The following is a 22,555-nucleotide window of genomic DNA, read 5'->3' on the forward strand; positions in this document are numbered from 1 at the left end:
GCTCCAGTTCCCTGTTTACAATTGTACACTTCGGGATTTTGTGACACATTTCAACACTGGACCGATCACTGGACCGATTAGACCTCTCCCTTAGTCATTGGTCTGCGCTGTCTTTTCTGCCCATGACCCAGTCTCGCGCCCCATGACCCTCTCCTAAAACACGCGCAGTCTCCTCTCTCGTCCCCTTCCTCTCTTGTCTCTTCCTTGCCTACCAGCCTCACCTGATGGGCTCGTGTTCTCTCCGTCCCCGATCCATTCGGGCTCCGGCAGCTGCTGCTTGGGCGCCTTCGGCATCGCGGTGGCAGAGCTAGAAACGAGAGTTACAGATAGAAACCAGAATATGCTTTTTTAAAAAACAAAAAACAACAACAAAAAAACAGTATGCCTCAACTCCTTCATACTAGTAGGAAATTATCATGTTCATTCCTTGAGTCTCGCGGCGTCGGGAGGTCACGGCGTCAGGCTTCCCAGACCGTAGTAAACGCCATGTGGACGCGACTGGACCAAGCGGACGCCGGCCCCGCCCCGTCATTGCAGGCCACGCCTCCTCTGAATCAGGGCCACGTCCCCGAGATGACGGCGAAGCTCGCACGTGCGCAGCCCGGGGGCGGGGTTGGCCGCGCCGGGTTCCCCGCCGCCGGAAGCGGAAATAGCACCGGGCGCCGCCACAGTAGCTGTAACTGCCACCGCGATGCCGAAGGCGCCCAAGCAGCAGCCGCCGGAGCCCCAGTGGATCGGGGACGGAGAGAGCACGAGCCCATCAGGTGAGGCTGGTAGGCAAGGAAGAAACAGGAGCAGAAGGGGAAGAGAGAGGAGACTGCGCGTGTTTTAGGAGAGGGTCATGGGGCACGAGACTGACCGGGCCCGTGCGGGGGTTACTGCGCATGCGTGCCGTGGGCCCGGGAGGAGTTTGCCGGACAGTGGTGGGTTTGGAATCGGGGTTAAAGGAAAGAGATCCAGATGTCGCACGTGACCTAAGCGAGACTGGGCAAGATAAAAGAAAGAGCATATGGCACCAAGGGACAGATGGAGAGAAATGGGAAAACCTTGCTTAAAAAATGTGGACATCCGCCCCACCACACACTGTATTCCACCAGGAATATATGAGCCCTGCCTCGACCTCCCCGTTCCCTCTCTGCGCGCGCATACACACACCTTGGGAGCCTGTGATCCCACTTGTTTCTCAAGAGAGGGTGACTGCTTCATGGTTTCTTTCTTAAGACACACCTCTCACTCAACTGGAGCAAGAGCGTAGATTTTTGATATTGGAATGAGGGTTAAGGTTTACTTAAAAAGCAGCGAAAGTTTGCTAAGCGCCTGTTTTTAATTAAGCACTCTATATACTGTGCTTTGAGAGGGGAAGGAAAAAAACATGAAGATATCCTTCCAGGGTTGAAGTCAGTTTTAAGGGGGAGATAAATTGACACAACTAACTACAGTAGGTACACAGTAACTAATTTTAAAAGCACTTATTAGATGCCTACTGTATACTAGGTACTGTGTGGAGGAAGTGGGAATGTAGAGACAAAAGATAAAACTTTTCCTCAAGGGACAACCCAGTATAGTGAAGGGTCAGAGCATTAACCAGACAGACTGTGGTTGTCAGAGTATGATGAACGTGCTTAAGAATGCTATGGGACTGTAGAAGAGAGGAGGAGCATCTACTCAGACAGGTAAGGGAGTGTCAGCAAACCTCCCAAGAATATGTAATAGCTGAGTACTTTTTTTTTTTTTTGAGGCACAGTCTAGCTCCATCACCGAGGCTGGAGTGCAGTGGCATGAACATGGCTCACTGCAGCCTCCACCTCCTGGGTTTAAGGGATCTTCCCATCTCAGTCTCCCAAGTAGTTGAGACTACTGGCATGCACCACCACACCTTATTTTTAAATTTTTTGGAGACATAGGATCTGGCTATGTTGCCCAGGCTGGTCTCAAACTCCTGGGCTCAAGTGATTCTCCTGCCTTAGCCTCCAAAATTGCTGGGATTACAGGCGTGAGCCACTACACCTGCTCCCCTGAGCTTATTCTTGAAAGATCATCGTGAATTAGCAAAGGGAAGCGCATTCTAAGCCAAGGAAGTTTGTGGAAAGGTAGAGATGTAGGCAAGCCTGACTGGTCCCACTAGAGCCTGGTGACTAGTGTGATGAAGTCAGAAGGATGCTCAGGAGACAGATAATGAAAGGCTTTAGATGCCATTTCGAGGAGTTTAATCCTAAAGACATTAAGAAGGAAGGCCCACTGAAGTGCATAAGGAATGATTATGACCAGTTCACCCTGTAGCACTGGGCAATGGAGAATGGCCTTGAATTGGTCAAGATGGAGGCAGGGAGACCATTTAGGGGGCTCTGGCCATGATCTAGGTGAGAAGTGGTAAGGGGATAAGCCAAGGCCTGAAGAATAAAGAGTTACTAAGGAGGCGGCATTGATCGGAACTGAGAACTGATGAAATGAGGGGAGAATTAAGGATGACACTTAAGTAACCCAGTGACTAGCAGACTATTAACTGAAAGCAGTAATGGGCAGGAGAGTAAGTGGAAAGAGATAAGGTCAACATTTGAATGCTGAGTTAGGCGTTTCTGAGGAATTCCAAAAAGGAAATGGCAAGAAGAGAGTTTGTTTAGTCACTGTGGAGAGACAACTAGACTAGGAGTAAAGACACAGGCAAGTATAGTTGAAGTGCTGGATGTGGAAGAGTCCCCTAGAGAGTGTTTGCAGATTGAACCAAAAAGAAGGTGAAAGGTGGGAACGCTAAAGAACTTCAGCAATTGCAGGAAGCAGGTAGGGAAGGAGGCTGAAGAGATGAGACTGAGAAAGGCAAACAGCCAGAGAAACTGGAGGCAAACCAGGAGTGAGCAAGATCCCAGAAATTAAATAATGATAGAAGAGAATAAAAAAGGTGTGGAGGTAGGCAGCATGGAGTGCTGCAAAGAAGTCAGGCAAAATAAGGACCAAAAAATACTTAGTGGTTTGAGGAACTAAGGGATCAGTGGCAACTTTGGCAGAAGTAGTGTTCATTTGGAGATGATACCAGATTGCAGTATGTTTGAAAGGTATGGGAGAAGAGAAAGTGAAGCTTGTGTGAATTTCAATTTTGAGATCCAATGAGGACAAGAATACAAAACAGTAATGGGGGAGAGGGGTATAAGGGTAAAGAAGGCTTTCTTTTTTGCTTTGAAGGAGCAGCTTAAGCGATATACAAAAGGAGAGAAGACACAGTGTATCTCTAGCCACACTTAATCTTTTTTTTTTTTTTTTTTTTTTTTTTTTTGAGACAGAGTCTCGCTCTGTCGCCCAGGCTGGAGTGCAGTGGCACCATCTAGGCTCACTGCAAGCTCGGCTTCCCGGGTTCATGCCATTCTCCTGCCTCAGCCTCCTGAGTAGCTGGGACTACAGGTGGCCACCACCATGCCCGGCTAATTTTGTGTATTTTTAGTAGAGACGGGGTTTCACCATGTTAGCCAGGATAGTCTCATCTCCTGACCTTGTGATCCTCCCGCCTCGGCCTCCCAAAGTGTTGGGATTACAGGTGTGAGCCACCTCACCCTACCTAGCCACACTTAATCTTTTTCAGTTCCTTGGGGATTATACTTTCTCACAATGAACCTGTTCAGAGGCTTTTCCTGTCCCTATGATCAGGTGGATAAGAGTGATTAAAGTACAAAAGATTTTTTTGGTTTTGGTGGGTTTTTTTGTTTGTTTGTTTGTTTGTTTGTGACGGAGCCTTACTCCAGGCTGGAGTGCAGTGGTGCGATCTCAGCTCACTGCAGCCTCAATCACAGGCTGAAGCCATCCTCCCATGTAGCTGGGACTACAGGCACACACTGCCATGCCTGGCTTATTTTTTGTTTGTTTTTGTTTTTTGTTTTCTGTAGAGATGAGGTCTTGCTATGTTGCCCAGGCTAATCTTGAACCTCTGGCCTCAACCAGTCCTCCCACCTTGGTCCCCAAAATGTTGGGATTACAGGCGTGAGCCACTGCGCTTGGCCACAAAAGAGATTTAAAGCAAGGAGAGATGGTATGGCTGTGTTAGTCCTTGGGGAGAAATTAGTGTCTGGGATGAGTCAGTCGTCTGTGTTGATAAGGTGAGCTGATCATGTTTTTCCTTCTTAGGTACTTCAGTAGATCCTTCCTCCTAATGCCTTTAGGATTAAACTCCTTGGAATAGCATATAAAGCCTTTTATTATTAATCCTGCACAACTTTTCAACTCTCACACTAGTCACCCAATACTGGGCTCAGATTTTTTTCTTTAATTTTTTTGTTTGTTTGTTTTTTGTGGTTTGTTTTTTTGGGGAGGAGAAGGGCCCCAAATTTTGAAATGTGTTCTGGATGGAGGATGCAGATTAAGCAAAGACAGACATGAGCATGCCTGGGACTTCATAAAGGATCAGAAAGAAGCCAGTATCGAGACCATAGGTGTAGGTAGGGAAACAGAAAAGATAGGGTAGGGCCGTTTTAGTCTGTGAAGCCTTTAATTATTGGGATTGTCTCTTGTTACCTCTAGTTTTTTGGAAAAGTAGATGCACCATAAAACTTTCCTGAATAAATGATTACTTTGGAATACATGGAATTCTAGTCTGAGAATATTTTAATGTAATAGATGGTGGATACTATCCATTGACTTTTTTTTTTTTTTTTTTTTTTGAGACAGAGTCTTGCTCTGTCACCCAGGCTGGAGTGCAGTGGCGCGATCTTGGCTCACTGCAACCTCTACCTCCCAGGTTCAAGCGATTCTCCTGCCTCAGTCTCCCAAGTAGCTGGGACTACATGCGTGCTCTACCACACCCAGCGAATTTTTGTATTTTTAGTAGAGATGGGGTTTCCCCATGTTGTCCAAGCTGGTCTCAATCTCCTGACCTCGTGATTCACCCACCTTGGTCTCCCAATGTGCTGAGATTACAGGTGTGAGCCACCGCACCCGTCCAATTTTTTTTTTTTTTGTAATGTTAAATACTGAAATGCTTACGGGTAGAATTAGATAGCAGTGGATGGAAGGGATATTTTGGAAGAGAAGATAATAAATAGGCCTAAGCCTGAAGGGAAATCATGAGGCTGCTGGCTGCCTCCAGTAGGGGAGGAAGTTGGATATGGTCCTCTACCTTCAGGGAAACAAGGATGGACAGAGGGGGAGAGCTAGAATCTGTTGAATCTGTTTTGGCTTTACTGGGAACACAGGCTAAACAGTCTCTCAGGTTACTCTCTAGAATGAAAGCACACAGACAGGTAAATATGACACAATGTGATGTGTGCTATAATATTCAAGCAGAACAAGTAAGGCATAGACCCAGGTGTTCATTTGCTTACCAGATAACTCTATTTACATGACCTATAGGTTTTACAAACAACGTGTCCCCCTGGCCAGGCACAGTGACTCAGGCCTGTAATTCCAACAGTTTGGGAGGCTGAGGCAGGAGGATTGCTTGAGGCCAGAGGTTCAGGATTAGCCTGGGCAACATAGTGAGACCTCCTCTCTAAAAATTATTATTATTTTTTAATTAGCCAGGCATGGTGGCGCTTGCCTGTAGTCCTAGCTACTCAGGAGGCTAAAGCGTGAAGATCACCTGAGCCTAGGAATTTAAGGTTACAGTGAGTTATGATCATGCCACTGCATTCCAGCCTGGGTGACAGAGCAAGACCCTGTCTCTTAAAAAAAAAAAAAAAAAAAAAGGAGGGTGTGTGTGTGTTGTATACGTGTGTATATACACATATCTCCCAAATTGAATTTATAATATCTTCTTCCTTCCTATAAGACCTTCTCTTCCACTGCCTCCTTAATTAATAAATGGTACCACTTAGCCCGGCTAATTTTGCCAGCTAAAAACATAGGAGTCATCTCTGAGTGCTTTTTTTTTTTTTTTTTTTTTTTTTTTTTTTTTTTTTTTTCCTGAGACAGAGTCTTGCTCTGTCACCCAGGCTGCAGTGCAATAGTGCAATCTCAGCTCACTGCAACCTCCGCCTCCTGGGTTCAAGCAATTCTCCTGTCTCAGCCTCCTGAGTAGCTGGGATTACAGGTGCCCGCCTGTAATTTTTTTGTATTTTTAGTAGAGTCTGGGTTTCACCATGTTCACCAGACTAGTCTTGAACTCCTGACCTCAAGTGATCCGCCTGCCTCGGCCTCACAAAGTGCTGGGATTACAGGCATGAGCCCCATCTCTAGCCCCATCCTATGAATTCTTCTTTCTGTCCCTTTGTCACCACCACCCAGACTACTCTGACAGCCTCCCCAACAGATTTCCCACTATGCTTATTCCCTCCCATTTGCTGTACTCTGAAGCCAGAGTGAAACTTTGAAGTGTGAAAGTGATCATACCAATAAAGTCCCCACTCCTTAACCTTACTACAAGGCCCTCACTCCAGCCTTACCTTGCACCATTCTCCCCTCAGTCTGTAAGCTTAGCCATACCAAACCTTTCCCTGTCTTTGAGTGTGTGTGCTTTCTCACAGCTGGGCCTGTGCACAGCACTGGAATTACACGATGTGTCTGACTAACTTCTCATACTCTTCATTACTTCAGTTATTAGCTTAAATGCCATCTTTTTAGAGAGGCCGCCACCAGAGATGAAGCCAGCCTCTCCCCCACCACCAAGTAGGCTTTTCCTTTTCTTTTGGAACCTTCAGTACACCTGGAATTACCTATTTAAAAATCTCTCTTCCTGTAGCCTGCAAGCTCCAGAGGAGACCACAGTTGTCTTGTTCATTGCTATAATCCCCCATGCTAGCACAATATCTGACACATGGTAGCTGTTTAGTAAATAAATACTTACTGGATGAGTGAATAGAGATGGGGATGATTATTTCTGCAGGAGTTGTGAGACAGTACAAATATTTAGGAAGTGATAGTTAAGCTAGAAAAATAATAAAATAGGATAGAGGCTACAGAGATCTTTGCAGGGGAGATCAGGCTGCTTTGGAATTTGTAGATAAGCATTCACGATGTCCGCTTAACTTTCTAGACAAAGTGGTGAAGAAAGGGAAGAAGGACAAGAAGATCAAAAAAACGGTGAGAAAATGATGGTTGAGGATAAGAAATGACTCTGGATGTTTCCAAGCTAAATAAATAGCCATGTGAAGGAGGTGGGAGGTCCAAGGGAGGAGAAAAGATCTTGTCAAGAGAGGAGATAGGCTGGGCATGGTGGCTTAACGCCTGTAATCCCAGCACTTAGGGAGGCAGAGGTGGGAGGATAGCTTAAGCCCAGGAGTTTGAGACCTGCACACTCCATTCTCCACAAAAACAAAAAAGAGAGAGAGAGAGACAGGAGGTAAGGTGAGGGTGGAGTGGAGGGCCAGTGGGCCCATGTGTGGCAGAGCACAGCTTGATTGGATTGCTCTTGGAAACATGTTTACCTGTATCTTAACTCCCTTTATAGTTCTTTGAAGAGCTGGCAGTAGAAGATAAACAGGCTGGGGAAGAAGAGAAAGTGCTCAAGGAGAAGGAGCAGCAGCAGCAGCAGCAGCAGCAACAGCAACAGCAGGTACAAGTGCCACAGGGCCCGCCAATCCTGGGAGGCGTCTGGGCTCCACCAACCCCTTTCCAGCCCATGTTGCTCCATTCAGCTGATTGGGGAACCCTCTGTGAGGCAGAAATACGGCAGGGGCCTGGGCTTCATTTTCTCACTGTTCTTTTGCTCTCAGCAGCAAAAAAAGAAGCGAGATACCCGAAAAGGCAGGCGGAAGAAGGATGTGGATGATGATGGAGAAGAGAAAGAGCTCATGGAGCGTCTTAAGAAGCTCTCAGTGCCAGCCAGTGATGAGGAGGATGAAGGTAAATGACCTGAGGGGGAATGGGTACCTGGAATCCATGAGTCCTGGAGAGTGATACCTCATACCTTGATCTTCAAGTTGGATTCAATTGGGGGGCCAGACATCGTAATTCTTTCCTATCTCATGTTCTCCCCTTGTCATTTCAGTACCTGCCCCAAAACCCCGCGGAGGGAAGAAAACCAAGGTAAGCCATCTGTGTGGTAAACAGAGACTCCAAGGATGCAACCTTGACCATCCTACTGACTTCTGTGGCCCTTTCATTCTCTAGGGTGGTAATGTTTTTGCAGCCCTGATTCAGGATCAGAGTGAGGAAGAGGAGGAGGAAGAAAAACATCCTCCTAAGCCTGCCAAGCCAGAGAAGAATCGGATCAATAAGGTGACAGTGGTGGCTCGATCAGTCACTCTCACTCCATTTAGCACCTTCTGGCCATGGTGGAGTAATTTCCTGCCTTTAAACTAGCTCTTCTCGGTCTGTCTTACTTATACTGTTAAAATCATCTTTTTAGAATACATGCCCAGGCGGGCACAGTGGGTCACGCCTGTAATCCCAGCACTTTGGGAGGCTGAGGTGGGCGAATCACGAGGTCAAGAGATCGAGACCAGCCTGACCAACATGGCGAAACCTCATCTCTACTAAAAATATAAAAATTAGCCAGGCGTGGTGGCGTGCGCCTGTAATCCCAGCTACTTGGAAGGCTGAGGCAGGAGAATCACTTGAACTTGGGAGGTGGAATTTGCAGTGAGCTGAGATTGAGGCACTGCACTCCAGCCTGGACAGCAGAGCAAGACTCCGTCTCAAAAAAAAAAAAAAATGCTCTTTTTACCACTCAGAAATCTACAGTGATTCTGTTGCTTTAAGTACAGAACCTGAAACAAAGCCCCAGGTCCTTGCTCTTCTACTTGTGACTCTTCTGCATGTGCATCTTAGTACATGTCCATTTGAGCTCTGGAGAAAGCCTCCAGTGCTAGTGCCACCCACTCTGGTGGCGCATGTGCCTGACTTATAATCCTTAGCCTTGCTGATGTTCCCTAGTTATCTCTTTGCTATCTAGTCTGAAGCTGGAGGGTAGGGTTTTTCTGGGTCTCATTTTTCGTCAGCAGCACTCAATACAGATGGTCTCCAACTTCTGCTTTGGCGTACGATTTTTCTACTTTATGATGGTGTGAAAGTCATACTCATTTAGGGTACTCCTCAACTCATGATGGGGTTATGTCCAGATAAACGCATCATAAGTTGGAACTTTTTTTTTTTTTTTTTTTGAGACGGAGTCTCACTCTGTTGCCAGGCTGGAGTGCAGTGGCGTAATCCTGGCTCACTGCAACCTCCGCCTCCCGGGTTCAAGCAGTTCTCCTGCCTCAGCTTCCTGAGTAGCTGAGATTACAGGCACGCACCACCATGCCCAGCTAATTTTTGTATTTTTAGTAGAGACAGGATTTCACCATGTTGACCAGGATGGTCTCGATCTCTTGACCTTGTGATCCACCTGCCTTGGCCTCCCAAAGTGCTGGGATTACAGGTGTGAGCCACCACACCCGGCCAAGAACTATCTATCATTTTTATTTAAGTTTCTGGTGGGTTTATCGGGATGCAACCTGATTGGAAATGGAGGAGCATGTGTATGGTTAACACAGTGGACTCTCTAGAAATGCTTATTACACAGCAAAGTAGCACAATAATTTGTATGTATGTGTGTAATGTGTATGTGTGTCTCCTCCAGGCCGTATCTGAGGAACAGCAGCCTGCACTCAAGGGCAAAAAGGGAAAGGAAGAGAAGTCAAAAGGGAAGGCTAAGGTGAGAGAGTAACTAGCAGGAGGAGGTATTGGGGCCCAGTAATTAAAGCATTTCATCAGACCTGTCTTTTCCCTATTAGCCTCAAAATAAATTCGCTGCTCTAGACAATGAAGAGGAGGATAAAGAAGAAGAAATAATAAAGGAAAAGGAGCCTCCCAAACAAGGGAAGAAGAAGGCAGAGCAGGTGTGTATTTGGTGTTGGGGGAAGGTGGAATGAGGGACTAGGGCTTCCAGGGTCCTTATGGGAGAGTCAGGATCTGAGGATATAGTTATTATCCCAACAAACCTTTTTTCTTTTCTTTTTTTTGGGGGGAGTGGTGGGGGTGGTGTTTTCGTTTTTGTTTTTGTTTACACAGGATCTTACTCTGTCACTCAGGCTGGAGTGCAGTGGTGTGAACACGGCTCACTGAAGCCTCAACCTCCTGGGCTCAACAGATTCTCCTGTCTCAGCCTCCTGAATAGCTGGGACTACAAGTGTGCACCACTACCCCTGGCTAATTTTTTTATTTTTAGTATAGAGACGAGGTCTCACTATGTTGCTTAGGCTGGTCTTGAACTTCTGGGCTCAAGCAGTCCTCCTGCCTCAGCCTCCCAAAATGCTGGGATTACAGGTGTAAGCCACCATGCCCAGCCAGCAAACTTTTTCTATAAAGGGCCATATAGTAAATGTTTTTGGCTTTGCAGGCCACATACAATCTCTATCACATATTCCTTTTTTTTTTTCTAACAACTCTTTGAAAATACAAAAATTATTTTTATAAAGTTCAGGAGCTATATAAAAACAAGTGTCAGGTCAGCCTTGGCCCATGGGCTGCAGTTTGCAACACCTAATCCAGTGAGGAAAGGGCCTGGAATTTATCTCAGATGATCTGGGTCCTGGCTGTGCCTTCACTGGCTCTGTGACCTTGAATACATCTTCCCATCCCCTTGGGTCTCACTTGTCTCCTTTGTGTGATAGAAGGAGGAGTCTGGAGATCTCTAGGGTCCCTGTGCGTCTGGCACTTCCTAATTCTGTGATTCTGCTTGATTCCTTTGACTGCACTAGAGCTTCCTGATCTTTTTTTTTTTTTTTTTTTTTTTTTTGAGATGGGGTCTCACTCCGTTGCCCAGGCGCAATCTCAGATCACTGCAACCTCTGCCTCCCGGGTTCAAGCAGTTCTTCTGCCTCAGCCTCCCGAGTAGCTGGGACTACAGGCATGTGCCACCATGACCGGCTGATTTTTTGTGTTTTTAGTAGAGACAGGATTTTACCATGTTAGCCAGGATGGTCTTGATCTCCTGACCTTATGATCTGTCCATCTTGGCCTCCCAAAGTGCTGGGATTACAGACATGAGCCACCATGCCCGGACAGCTACCTGATCTTTTCTTTGCATGTTAACAAGGAAACCACAGAAACTCATTTTATACAAATGAAACTCTTGAAATCCATTTACTCCACCTTCAGTTACATTGTATTGGGAGTTACATTTATAGGGACATACGTGTTGTCACATTTCATAAATACACATTCATACCATTTGTCTTGTACCATTCCTGGTAGCAGAAATTGATAAAGGACCTCAGGGAGACCAGGGGCTGGGTATGAGAATGAGAGAGGATCCCAAGATATTTTAGGACTCTGAGTAGTGAATGAAAGAGCTGGCTGTGAAACTGGGGCAGGGACATGGGGCAGATGATATGAAATCTGAGTTCTAGAAGGAGTCCCTAATTTTTTTTTTTTTTTTTTTGAGACGGAGTCTTGCTCTGTCACCCAGGCTGGAGTGCAGTGGCGCGGTCTCGGCTCACTGCAAGCTCCTCCTCCCGGGTTCACACCATTCTCCTGCCTCAGCCTCCCGAGTAGCTGGGACTACAGGTTCCTGCCGCCACGTCCGGCTAATTTTTTGTATTTTTAGTAGAGATGGGGTTTCACCATGTTAGCCAGGCTGGTCTTGATCTCCTGACCTCGGGATCTGCCTGCCTTGGCTTCCCAAAGTGCTGGGATTACAGGCGTGAGCCACCGCGCCCAGCCAGGAGTCCCTAGTTTTGACCATCCCCGGGTTCTCACAGGGTTCAGAGGAAGAAGGAGAAGGGGCAGAAGAGGAGGAGGAAGGAGGAGAGTCTAAGGCAGATGATCCCTATGCTCACCTTAGCAAAAAGGAGAAGAAAAAGCTGAAAAAACAGGTAAGACCTTGGTTCTTAGCGGTATTTTTAAATACTTAAACTAGGAGACATGCGATTGGGGACACGAAGGAAAGCTTTGGGGGCTACTCCAAGTAAAACAATCGGAGTAAGAAAATAATTGTGTTCTGTGAGCCTTATCTCAGTGTCTGATGACATGGGCTGTTTCACTTGGGGGTTTTTTGTTTGTTTTTTGAGACAGGGTCTCACACTGTTGCTCAGGCTGGAGTGCAATGACGTGATCTCTGTTCACTGCAGCCTCAACCTACCAGGCTCAAGTGATCCTCCCACCTCAGCCTCCCGAATAGCTGAGACTGTGGGTGGCACCACCATGCCTGGCTAATTTTTGTATTTTTTGTAGAGACAGTATTTTAGCATGTTGGCCAGGCTGGTCTCAAACTCCTGAGCTCAAGAGATCCACTTGCCTCAGCCTCCCAGAGTGCTGAGATTACAGGCGTGAGCCAGCATGCCCAGCCAGCATGGGCTGTTTCATGGTGATGGGAAACTGGTAGACTGTGGCTTCAAATGTAGTTTTTCCTACCTTCTCAGATGGAGTATGAGCGCCAAGTGGCTTCATTAAAAGCAGCCAATGCAGCTGAAAATGACTTCTCCGTGTCCCAGGCAGAGATGTCCTCCCGCCAAGCCATGTTAGAAAATGCATCTGACATCAAGGTAAGGTCTCAAGGGGCCCCTTCCAGTCCACTTACCTAGGGAAGAGCCAGTTCTCTCATCTTCCCTGAGTGGCTGTGGTGTGTGAATGGGTTAGTTCAGTGGGAAGAAAGATTGGAGGCATTTTCCACACCTTAGGTTCTGCCAACTTGAGCAAGAAGATAGAAAAACCAGTAGAAGTGGGGTCCACCCTCAGCAGAAAATAGTGTGGGACAGACTAGACTAGCTGAGGATGCATGGGGCTCCCATTACAGGCAGTGAACAGGGCGGGGACTGGCTGTGGGGAGAGGAAGGGGATTATGCTGGAGGTAGCGGTTTGTCAGAGGCTTCCCTGCAGGGAGAAAGTGGCCGCTCCTATCTCAAAGGGAGAATTTTCATGTGATCATCCCTTCCCTCTGCCACCTCTTTCCTGATGGCTGCAGCTGGAGAAGTTCAGCATCTCCGCTCATGGCAAGGAGCTGTTCGTCAACGCAGACCTGTACATTGTAGCCGGCCGCCGCTACGGGCTGGTGGGGCCCAATGGGTGAGAAGAGGAGGGAGCTGGAGGCAAAAAAGGGCCTGGAGGGAAAAGAAGAGATTTCTCAGTGGTGACCAGGTCCTAATAGCTTTTATTCCCCAGCAAGGGCAAGACCACGCTCCTCAAGCACATTGCCAACCGAGCCCTGAGCATCCCTCCCAACATTGATGTGTTGCTGTGTGAGCAGGGTGAGGCCAGTGGGGAGAAAAGGGGCTTGGTGGGGTGGGCAGTTGGGTAGAAAAGCCAGCCAAGAATAGAAGAAACTGTGGCTATGGAGTTGGAAGGGATGTGGAGGGAGACTGGAGACCGGGAAAGGGATGCTAAGGAAAGGAGGGGAGGGTCAATGAGGAACTTGAGAGTGTTTTATTTGGAACAAGTACAAAGAGCTGGGCAGGGTCAGGCAAAACAGAAATGTAATTGAAGGGAAAGAAGGATGAGACTTTTGGCTCTTGAGGCTGCCTAACTGTTCTCCCTCTGCCTCCCAGAGGTGGTAGCAGATGAGACACCAGCAGTCCAGGCTGTTCTTCGAGCTGACACCAAGCGATTGAAGCTGCTGGAAGAGGAGCGGCGGCTTCAGGGACAGCTGGAACAAGGGGATGACACAGCTGCTGAGAGGCTAGAGAAGGTAGAGGAGATGGCGCAGGGGACACAGGCTAAGACTCGGGGGTTCCTGGGACCCTCAGACATGTGTCCTCTTCTCCCTCCTCCCAGGTGTATGAAGAATTGCGGGCCACTGGGGCGGCAGCTGCAGAAGCCAAAGCACGGCGGATCCTGGCTGGCCTGGGCTTTGACCCTGAAATGCAGAATCGACCCACACAGAAGTTCTCAGGGGGCTGGCGCATGCGTGTCTCCCTGGCTAGGTGGGCCATTCACCTCACTGCCCTCCCTTCCAGCCTCAGACTACCAGGGCCCTTTCCCTCTTTCCTTTCTCATTCTTCCAAGGCCAATAGGGAAGCTCTAGGCTTACCTCTCCCTCTTACTATCTGTGTTGTGAGAACTCAGGGTTTTTCTCTATTTCTCTCCCTACTTGGTGGTGAGTTCTCATCAACATACCCTGCAGCTGGGCACAATGGGTCATGCCTGTAATCCCAGCACTTTGGAAGGCAGAGACAGGAGGATTATCTTGAACCCAGGAGTTTGAGACCAGCCTGGGCAATATAGCGAGACTCTATCTTCACAAAAGGGGGAAAAAAACATATCCTAGTGTGGGCAACATAGGGAGACCCTGTCTCTACAAAAAATTTAAAGATTAGCTGGATATGGTGGCGCACGCTGTGGTCACAGCTACTCTGGAGGCTGAAGTAGAAGTATCACTTGGACCTGGGAGATTTAGGCTACAGTGAGCCCTGATTGTGCCACTGCATGACAGCCTGGGCAACAGGGCGGGACCCTGTCTCAAAAAAAATTAAACTGTATCCTGCCCAAGAACTTCTCTGAGGAGAGCTTGGGAAGGAGTGTTCATGGTCTCAGGCTCTATCTCCCTGAGTTTTCTCTGGGGTTGTCTGAGCAAGGATCTTTCTCTCCCTGACCCTGCCCTCTGCTACCCACCCTCTAGGGCACTGTTCATGGAGCCCACACTGCTGATGCTGGATGAGCCCACCAACCACCTGGACCTCAACGCTGTCATCTGGCTCAATAAGTGCGTTACGGCCTTTGCATCATTGGTTCCCATTCTGCACTTTCTTCCCCTTCCCTCCCTGCCCTGTTTTCCTTTAGCCCTTCTCTACTGTGCCTGTGACAGCTCTATTCAGACCCCCCTTTCCCTCCCAGCCCCCGTTGTCTGCCTGCTTCCCCTGACTTCTCTCTCACTTGACCACTGTGACACTTAAACCCTGTTCTCTGAAACCCAGCTACCTCCAGGGCTGGCGGAAGACCTTGCTGATCGTCTCCCATGACCAGGGCTTCTTGGATGATGTCTGCACTGATATCATCCACCTCGATGCCCAGCGGCTCCACTACTATAGGGGCAATTACAGTAAGTAGGATTGTGTGTGGATGCAGGGAAGAGATAGAACCTCGAAAAGAGGCCTGAGTGGGAGGGCCTATTTAGATAAACTGAATCCTGTCAGAATTCCAGACAGTGATGCCTACCCCGTCACCACCAGTCCCTGGTTGTCCCTTTGCTGGGGAGAGGAGCAACCATTGATGCCCAGTCCCCTCTTCTGCCCCAGTGACCTTCAAAAAGATGTACCAGCAGAAGCAGAAAGAACTGCTGAAACAGTATGAGAAGCAAGAGAAAAAGCTGAAGGAGCTGAAGGCAGGCGGGAAGTCCACCAAGCAGGCGGTGAGCACCTGAGGGACTTCTGGGCTGGGGGCCACTCTTCTCTCCTTACAGTGGAGGAAGAAGGAGACTCTGGAACGCTGGCCTACATTTCAAGGACTGCTGTGCAGGGCTCAGATTTCTCTTTTTTCCTCTTTCTCTCCAGGAAAAACAAACGAAGGAAGCCCTGACTCGGAAGCAGCAGAAATGCCGACGGAAAAACCAAGATGAGGAATCCCAGGAGGCCCCTGAGCTCCTGAAGCGCCCTAAGGAGTACACTGTGCGCTTCACTTTTCCAGACCCCCCACCACTCAGCCCTCCCGTGCTGGGTCTGCATGGTGAGTGCTGTGGACCTCTGCTCCTCCACAGGAAGCACCAGAAGCATGTATGTGCACCCCAAATTCTCCACCAAGGCTGAAATTGCTCCTGTTTTCCAAGGCCAGCACATGAGAAGGACTTTGCAGGGACTGAAAAGAATATAAATTGCTTCTTTTCCTGGCTTTCAGGTGTGACATTCGGCTACGAGGGACAGAAACCACTCTTTAAGAACTTGGATTTTGGCATCGACATGGATTCAAGGAGTGAGTTGGCGGGGTTGGCTCAGGGATGTGTAGCAGGAGCCACAGGGAGAGTATCTGGGGACCTCTTTGACCACCTGTCTTCCATCTTGCAGTTTGCATTGTGGGCCCTAATGGTGTAGGGAAGAGTACACTACTCCTGCTGCTGACTGGCAAGCTGACACCGGTGAGTCCTGGAGCCAAGAAGAGAGAGCATGAGAAATGTGAAGACACAGCTGCTTTTGCCAGAAGCTGGAATCAGGGAGCCTCTCGAGAATGTAGAGTTAAATACAGAACTCATCATAGATGATTCATTTCCCTAAGAGGGGCAGTAGAGGAGGAAAGAGCTTAGATCATGGAGGAGAGCTAAGAGAATTAAGATAGAACTGGGGGGCACACCCACGTGTTTTGGTTATACAAGAAATATATGTCTTTTATAGAACGATTAAAAATTGCATAAACGGGCCGGGCACAGTGGCTCACTCCTGTAATCCCCACAGGGATCACCTGAGGTCAAGAGTTCCAGACCAGCCTAGCCAACATAGTGAACCCCGCCTCTACTAAAAATACAAAACTTAGCCGTGTGTGGTGGCACGCACCTACATCCCAGCTACTCAGGAAGCTGAGGCAGAATTGCTGGAACCTGGGAGGTGGGAGTTGCAGTGAGCTGAGATTGCACCACTGCACTCCAGCCTGGGCAACAGAGCGAGACTCCATCTCAAAAAAAAAAAAAAAAAATTGGCCTGGCGTGGTGGCTCACGCCTATAATCCCAACTCTTTGGGGGAAGCTGAGGTGGGCAGATCACTTGAGCTTAGGAGTTAAAAACCAGCCTGAGCCCGGTGCAGTGGCTCACACCTGTAATCCCAACACTTTGGGAAGCCGAGGCGGGCAGATCACCTGAGGTCGGGAGTTCGAGATCAACATAGAGAAACCCCATCTCTACTAAAAATACAAAATTAGCCAGGCGTGGTTGCGCATGCCTGTAATCCCAGCTATTTGGGAGGCTGAGGCAGGAGAATCACTTGAACCCAGGAGGCAGAGGTTGCAGTGAGCCGAGATTGCGCTATTGCACTCCAGCCTGGGCAACGAGCAAAGCTCTGTCAAAAAAAAAAAAAAAAAAAGACCAGCCTGAGCAACATGGTGAAATCCCATCTCTACTAAAAATACAAAAATTAGCTGGGTATGGTGGTGCACGACTGTAGTCCCAGCTACTCAGGAGGCTGAGGTAGGAGAATTGCTGGAGTCCAGGGGGCAGAGGTTCCAGTTAGCCGAGGTCGTGCCACTGCACTCCAGCCTAAGTGACAGAGTGAGACTCTGCCTCAAAAAAAAAAAAAAAAAAAAAAATGCGTAAGTCAAGAGAAAAATCTGGAGATAACCAGTTTTTTTTTGTTGTTATTGTTTTGTTTTGAGACAGAGTCTCACTGTCACCCAGGCTGGAGTGCAGCGGTGCAATCTTGGCCCACTGCAACCTCCACCTCCCAGGTTCAAGATATTCTCCTGCCTCAGCCTCCTGAATAGCTGGGATTATAGGTACGCGCCACCATGCCCAGCTAATTTTTGCATTTTTAGTAGAGACGGGCTTTCACCATGTTGGTCAGGCTGGTCTCGAACTCCTGACCTTGTGATCCACCCGCCTCAGCCTCCCAAAGTGCTGGGATTACAGGCGTGAGCCACCACGCCCAGCTGAGATAACCAGTATTAATGTTTTAGTGGATATCTTTCTCCGTTTTTCTTTGCAAATGTGCATATAATTTTTAACAAAATTAGGCTGTCATATGAGTTGTTTTGTAGCTAGATTTTTCCAAATATATCAAGCATTTTTCTATGCAATTACTTATTTCGTATGAGTCTACCTTTTTTTTTTTTTTGAGACAGTCTCACTCTGTCACCCAGGCTGGAGTGCAGTGGCACAATCTCGGCTCACTGCAACCTCCGTCTCCCGGGTTCACGCGATTCTCGTGCCTCAGCCTCCCGAGTAGCTGCGACAACAGGTGCGTGCTACCACCGCCAGCTAATTTTTTGTATTTTTAGTAGAGACAGGGTTTCACCGTGTTAGCCAGGATGGTCTCGATCTCCTGACCTCATGATCTGCCTGCCTCAGCCTCCCAAAGTGCTGGGATTACAGGCATGAGCCACTGCACCCAGCCAAGTCTACCATTTTACTTGAACTTTTCTAATATATTGCCATCTAGTGTGTTAGAAAGTTTGTAGCCATTTCGGCTCCCTCCAGCAGTGTTGAGAGGCCATTTTCTCATATCCAGAGATTAGATCTTTAGAAAGGTGTTATTAGATCCTCCCCAAAACACTAAACTTGCCACATGAGGCCCTTACGATGTACCATTCGTGAGTCTCGCTGTATGGAGAGCAGGTGTTCTTTGGCTGTGGTTAGTGCCTCCTGCTTGTCCCTGTTCTCCCTCTATTTTGCTTAACTCCCCTTTTGCCCCTTAACTCTTCTACTTTGCTCACCATGCCTTTGTCATATTAGGGGAACATCCCTGTTCCTTTTCTTTTTTGAGACAAAGTCTTGCCCTGTCCCCGAGGGTGGAGTGCAGTGGTGCGATCTCAGCAACTTCCACCTCCTGGGTTAAAACCATTCTTGTGCCTCAGCCTCCTGAGTAGCTGGGATTACAGGCATGTCCCACTATGCCCAGCTAATTATTGTATTTTTAGTAGAGACAAGGTTTCACAATGTTGGCCAGCCTGGTCTCGAACTCCTGACCTCAAGTGCTTCCTGACCTGCCCTCCTTGGCCTCCCAAAGTGCTGGGATTACAGGCGTGAGCCACCGTGCCCAGCCCCTATTCCTTTTCTTATGCATACTTGTCCCTGGCCCATTTCTGGTGTTTGTCTCTCCTTCAGAAAAGTTGGTGTATGGACGAGGTCAGGAGATCGAGACCATCCTGGCTAACATGGTGAAACCCCGTCTCTACTAAAAATACAAAAAATTAGCCGGGTGTGGTGGCAGGCGCCTGTAGTCCCAGCTATTGGGGAGGCTGAGGCAGGAGAATGGCGTGAACTCGGGAGTTGGAGCTTGCAGTGAGCCGAGATGGTGCCACTGCACTCCAGCCTGGGGGACAGAGCGAGAGTCCGTCTCAAAAAAAAAAAAGTTGATGTATGGAGCTGCAGCACCTTTTTCCCTTGCCCTCCTCTTAACTACTTTCTCTTCCCTTGCAGACCCACGGGGAAATGAGAAAGAACCACCGGCTGGTAAGTTGGCATTGGGATTTAGGGAATGATAATCTGATGGAGGAAGTGTGACTTTAACCGACCACCTCCCTCTCTTCTCGGGCAGAAAATTGGCTTCTTCAACCAGCAGTATGCAGAGCAGCTGCGCATGGAGGAGACGCCCACTGAGTACCTGCAGCGGGGCTTCAACCTGCCCTACCAGGATGCCCGCAAGTGCCTGGGCCGCTTCGGCCTGGAGAGTCACGCCCACACCATCCAGATCTGCAAACTCTCTGGTACCACTGCAGGGGCCAGGGAGGGTGCCCTTCACCTTATCATTCATGTCTACAAACTGTACCTAGAGGAACCGAGAATGAGGGAGCCTCAGCTCACAAACTAGCACATCTTGAGGGTTTGCCTTCAGAATGTGAGGTGCTAGAAGGTGTGACAGCCCTCCCCTTCCTTTGCTACAGGTGGTCAGAAGGCGCGAGTTGTGTTTGCTGAGCTGGCCTGTCGGGAACCCGATGTCCTCATCTTGGTGAGTGAGCTGGGCTTGTGGGAAGAGGGATAAGGGTAACAGTAATGGAAGATGGGAGTTGCAGTGTTCAGTCATGGAATTCCTCCTCTGTAGGATGAGCCAACCAATAACCTGGACATAGAATCTATTGATGCTCTGGGGGAGGCCATCAATGAATACAAGGGTGGTAAGTCAGCTGAGAGTGTGCCCTCCTCCCTGCTCCATGGGGACCAAGCTGTAGTGTCCTTCACTACAGAAGGGCCTAGGACTCCCTTATTTCATGTTCTGATTCCCCTCTTCCTCATTTCTTCCTGCCGTCTGTTCTTGCTATCTTTCTTCAAAGCTGTGATCGTTGTCAGCCATGATGCCCGACTCATCACAGAAACCAATTGCCAGCTGTGGGTGGTGGAGGAGCAGAGTGTTAGCCAAATCGATGGTGACTTTGAAGACTACAAGCGGGAGGTGTTGGAGGCCCTGGGTGAAGTCATGGTCAGCCGGCCCCGAGAGTGAGCTTTCCTTCCCAGAAATCTCCTGAGAGACATACTTGCGTGGCCTAGAAGTCCCCTGTGGTCTCCCCTTCTCCTCTGAAGACTGCCTCTGGCCTGCAGCTGACCTGGCAACCACTCAGGCACATGAAGGTGGAGTGTGACCTTGATGTGACCAGGATCCATTTCTCTGAAAGACTTGTTTGTTTTGCTTTTCTTCATATAACTGAGCTGGCCTTATCCTTGGCACCCCCTAAACAAACAAGAGGTGACCACCTTATTGTGAGGTTCCATCCAGCCAAGTTTATGTGGCCTATTGTCTCAAGACTCTCATCACTCAGAAGCCTGCCTCTGGTTTACGCTATAGCTTCACCCCAGCTGCCCCCTGGTCTTTGGGTGGTGCTGTTCTTTTCTGGTGGATTTAATGCTGACTCACTGGTACAAACAGCTGTTGAAGCTCAGAGCTGGAGGTGAGCTTCTGAGGCCTTTGCCATTATCCAGCCCAAGATTTGGTGCCTGCAGCCTCTTGTCTGGTTGAGGACTTGGGGCAGGAAAGGAATGCTGCTGAACTTGAATTTCCCTTTACAAGGGGAAGAAATAAAGGAAAGGAGTTGCTGCCGACCTGTCACTGTTTGGAGATTGATGGGAGTTGGAACTGTTCTCAGTCTTGATTTGCTTTATTCAGTTTTCTAGCAGCTTTTAATAGTCCCCTCTTCCCCACTAAATGGATCTTGTTTGCAGTCTTGCTGACAGCGTTTGCTGTTTAAGGATCATAGGATTCCTTTCCCTCAACCCTTCACGCAAGGAAAAAGCAAAGTGATTCATACCTTCCGTCTTGGAACATGGGTCTCTTTCCTTTTTTTTTTTTTTTTTCGACAGAATCTTGCCCTTTCACTCAGGCTAGAGTGCAGTGGCATGATCTTGGCTCACTGCAGCCTCCACTTCCCGAGTTCAAGCAGTTTTCCTACCTCAGCCTCCCGAGTAGCTGGGATTACAGGCACATACCACCAGGCCCAGCTAATTTTTGTGTTTTTAATAGAGACAGGGTTTTACCATGTTGGTCAGGCTGGTCTCGAACTCTTGACCTCAAGTAATTCACCTACCTTGACCTCCCAAAGTGCTGGGATTATAGGGGTAAGCCACTGTGCCCAATTTTTTTTTTCTTTTTTCTGAGACAGGGTCTTGCTGTGTTGCCCAGGCTAGAGTGCACTGTACCGTCAACCTCCTGTGCTCAAGCAATCCTTCCATCTCAGCCTCCTGAGTAGCTGGGACTACGGGCATGTGCCACCACACTCAACTAATTTATTTATTTTTTAATTTTTAATAGAGACAGTGTCTTGCTATGTTGCTTAAGGCTGGTCCTGAACTCCTGACCTCAGGCAGTCCTACCTCGACCTCCCAAAGTGCTGGGATTATAGACGTGAGCCACGACGCCTAGCCAGAATTTGGGTCTCATTGTCCAAGTTAATCTCATGAATGAGGAGGTGCTCTGCCCTGTGGCCAGGGACCAGGGTATTGATCCTCTCAAAAATTATTAAATCATCTAGCCAAAATGTACAGTACTGTGGGGTATATAAGACGGGAAGAGACAAGATCTGCCTTCATTAATAGTCTGGTTAGAGAAGACTTAAAAGTAAGCATGAATAGATAATTTGATCAATTGTCTGATATGTAGTACTCTAGATTCTAAGTTGCTACATACTCAAAAAAGGGACAGGTTATCCAGGGCTTGATTATTTGACAGGGTCACTTGAGGGTAGATCTTGAAAAATAATGATTTGAATAATCAGGGACCAGGGAAGCCGTTTTTCAGAAGTAGGAAAAGAGCAGATCTAAGGCTTATGGGGAAGAACAAGCTACCTGGGAGTTAATGGATGATAGCTGCTGTGGCCATTTTTCTTAAGAGTTAGACTGAGGAGATGAGTTTGGAAAGTAAAATGCAAATGGTGGGTAGTGGTATTAGGTGGTGATGTGCAAGGCGTGCTGTAGAAACCTGCAGGGTGAAGCCCATAACTTTTGTTACGGGAATGGGGTAACTGAATCCTAAACTAGCTAGGGGATATAGGGATGGAAAGAAAAGGGCAGATGGAAAGAGCAGATGTGGTGGTTGGGGAGAAGGGAGTGATAGGAGATGTATCCAGTTGCAGAGGGAATATGGAGAGCTGTGTGGCTAAGATTTAATGTTTGGACATTTAATTTGGGGAAATTGTTTTCCAGCCAAGTGAATATATAATACTGGACCTCAAGTACAAGCTTCATACAGGAAGTGAAGTTTTGGTGTGGAGATAGCTGCATAGTCAGGGAACACTCTAAATTAGAAATAAGGAGGCCGGGCATGGTGGCTCATGCCTGTAATCCCAGCACTTTGGGAGGCAGGCAGATCATGAGGTCAGGAGTTCGAGAACACCCTGACCAACATGTTGAAACCCCATCTCCACTAAAAATACAAAAAAATTAGCCGAGCGTGGTGGTGCACGCCTGTAGTCCCAGCTACTCAGGAGGCTGAGGCAGGAGAATCGCTTGAACTCGGGAGGCAGTGGTTGCAGTGAGCCGAGGTTGCGCCACCGCACTCCAGCCTGGGCAACAGAGCGAGACTCTGTCTCAAACAAAACAAAACAAAAGACATCAAGAAACATGCCTCTTATGGAATTTGAGGGGGAAAAGTCAGGGTCTTG

General features: G+C 48.2%; 1 protein-coding gene across 3 annotated transcripts; it reads left to right on the forward strand.

The window, feature by feature from the left end:
- Nucleotides 1–630: 630 nt before the first annotated feature.
- ABCF1 (ATP binding cassette subfamily F member 1) lies at nt 631–20,620 on the forward strand. 3 transcript variants are annotated; one of them, XM_030803234.1, is made up of 25 exons: nt 631–764; nt 6,953–6,999; nt 7,367–7,471; nt 7,632–7,761; nt 7,907–7,944; nt 8,029–8,136; nt 9,479–9,553; nt 9,633–9,737; nt 11,601–11,714; nt 12,261–12,383; nt 12,803–12,903; nt 13,000–13,085; nt 13,383–13,522; nt 13,609–13,757; nt 14,453–14,536; nt 14,748–14,872; nt 15,069–15,181; nt 15,324–15,495; nt 15,664–15,738; nt 15,831–15,901; nt 18,888–18,920; nt 19,006–19,174; nt 19,352–19,416; nt 19,510–19,582; nt 19,739–20,620. In XM_030803234.1, the coding sequence occupies exons 1-25, from the start codon at nt 692–694 to the stop codon at nt 19,903–19,905; spliced, it is 2,541 nt and encodes an 846-aa protein (XP_030659094.1). In that variant the 5' UTR covers nt 631–691; the 3' UTR covers nt 19,906–20,620. The 3 variants fall into 3 exon arrangements, with proteins under 3 accessions (XP_030659094.1, XP_030659095.1, XP_030659096.1); XM_030803235.1 differs by having other exon boundaries at nt 7,635–7,761; XM_030803236.1 differs by lacking the exon at nt 6,953–6,999 and having other exon boundaries at nt 646–764; nt 7,635–7,761.
- Nucleotides 20,621–22,555: the final 1,935 nt, after the last annotated feature.

Source organism: Nomascus leucogenys, chromosome 22a, assembly GCF_006542625.1.
Source record: "Nomascus leucogenys isolate Asia chromosome 22a, Asia_NLE_v1, whole genome shotgun sequence".
Classification (NCBI taxonomy): Eukaryota; Metazoa; Chordata; class Mammalia; order Primates; family Hylobatidae; genus Nomascus; species Nomascus leucogenys.

Coding starts and splice junctions, on each gene's coding strand:
- ABCF1 (XM_030803234.1), top strand. CDS start 692: ATGCCGAAGGCGCCCAAGCAGCAGCCGCCGGAGCCCCAGTGGATCGGG. Junction 14,873..15,068: donor CTACTATAGGGGCAATTACA/GTAAGTAGGATT, acceptor CTTCTGCCCCAG/TGACCTTCAAAAAGATGTAC. Junction 15,496..15,663: donor TCCCGTGCTGGGTCTGCATG/GTGAGTGCTGTG, acceptor CCTGGCTTTCAG/GTGTGACATTCGGCTACGAG.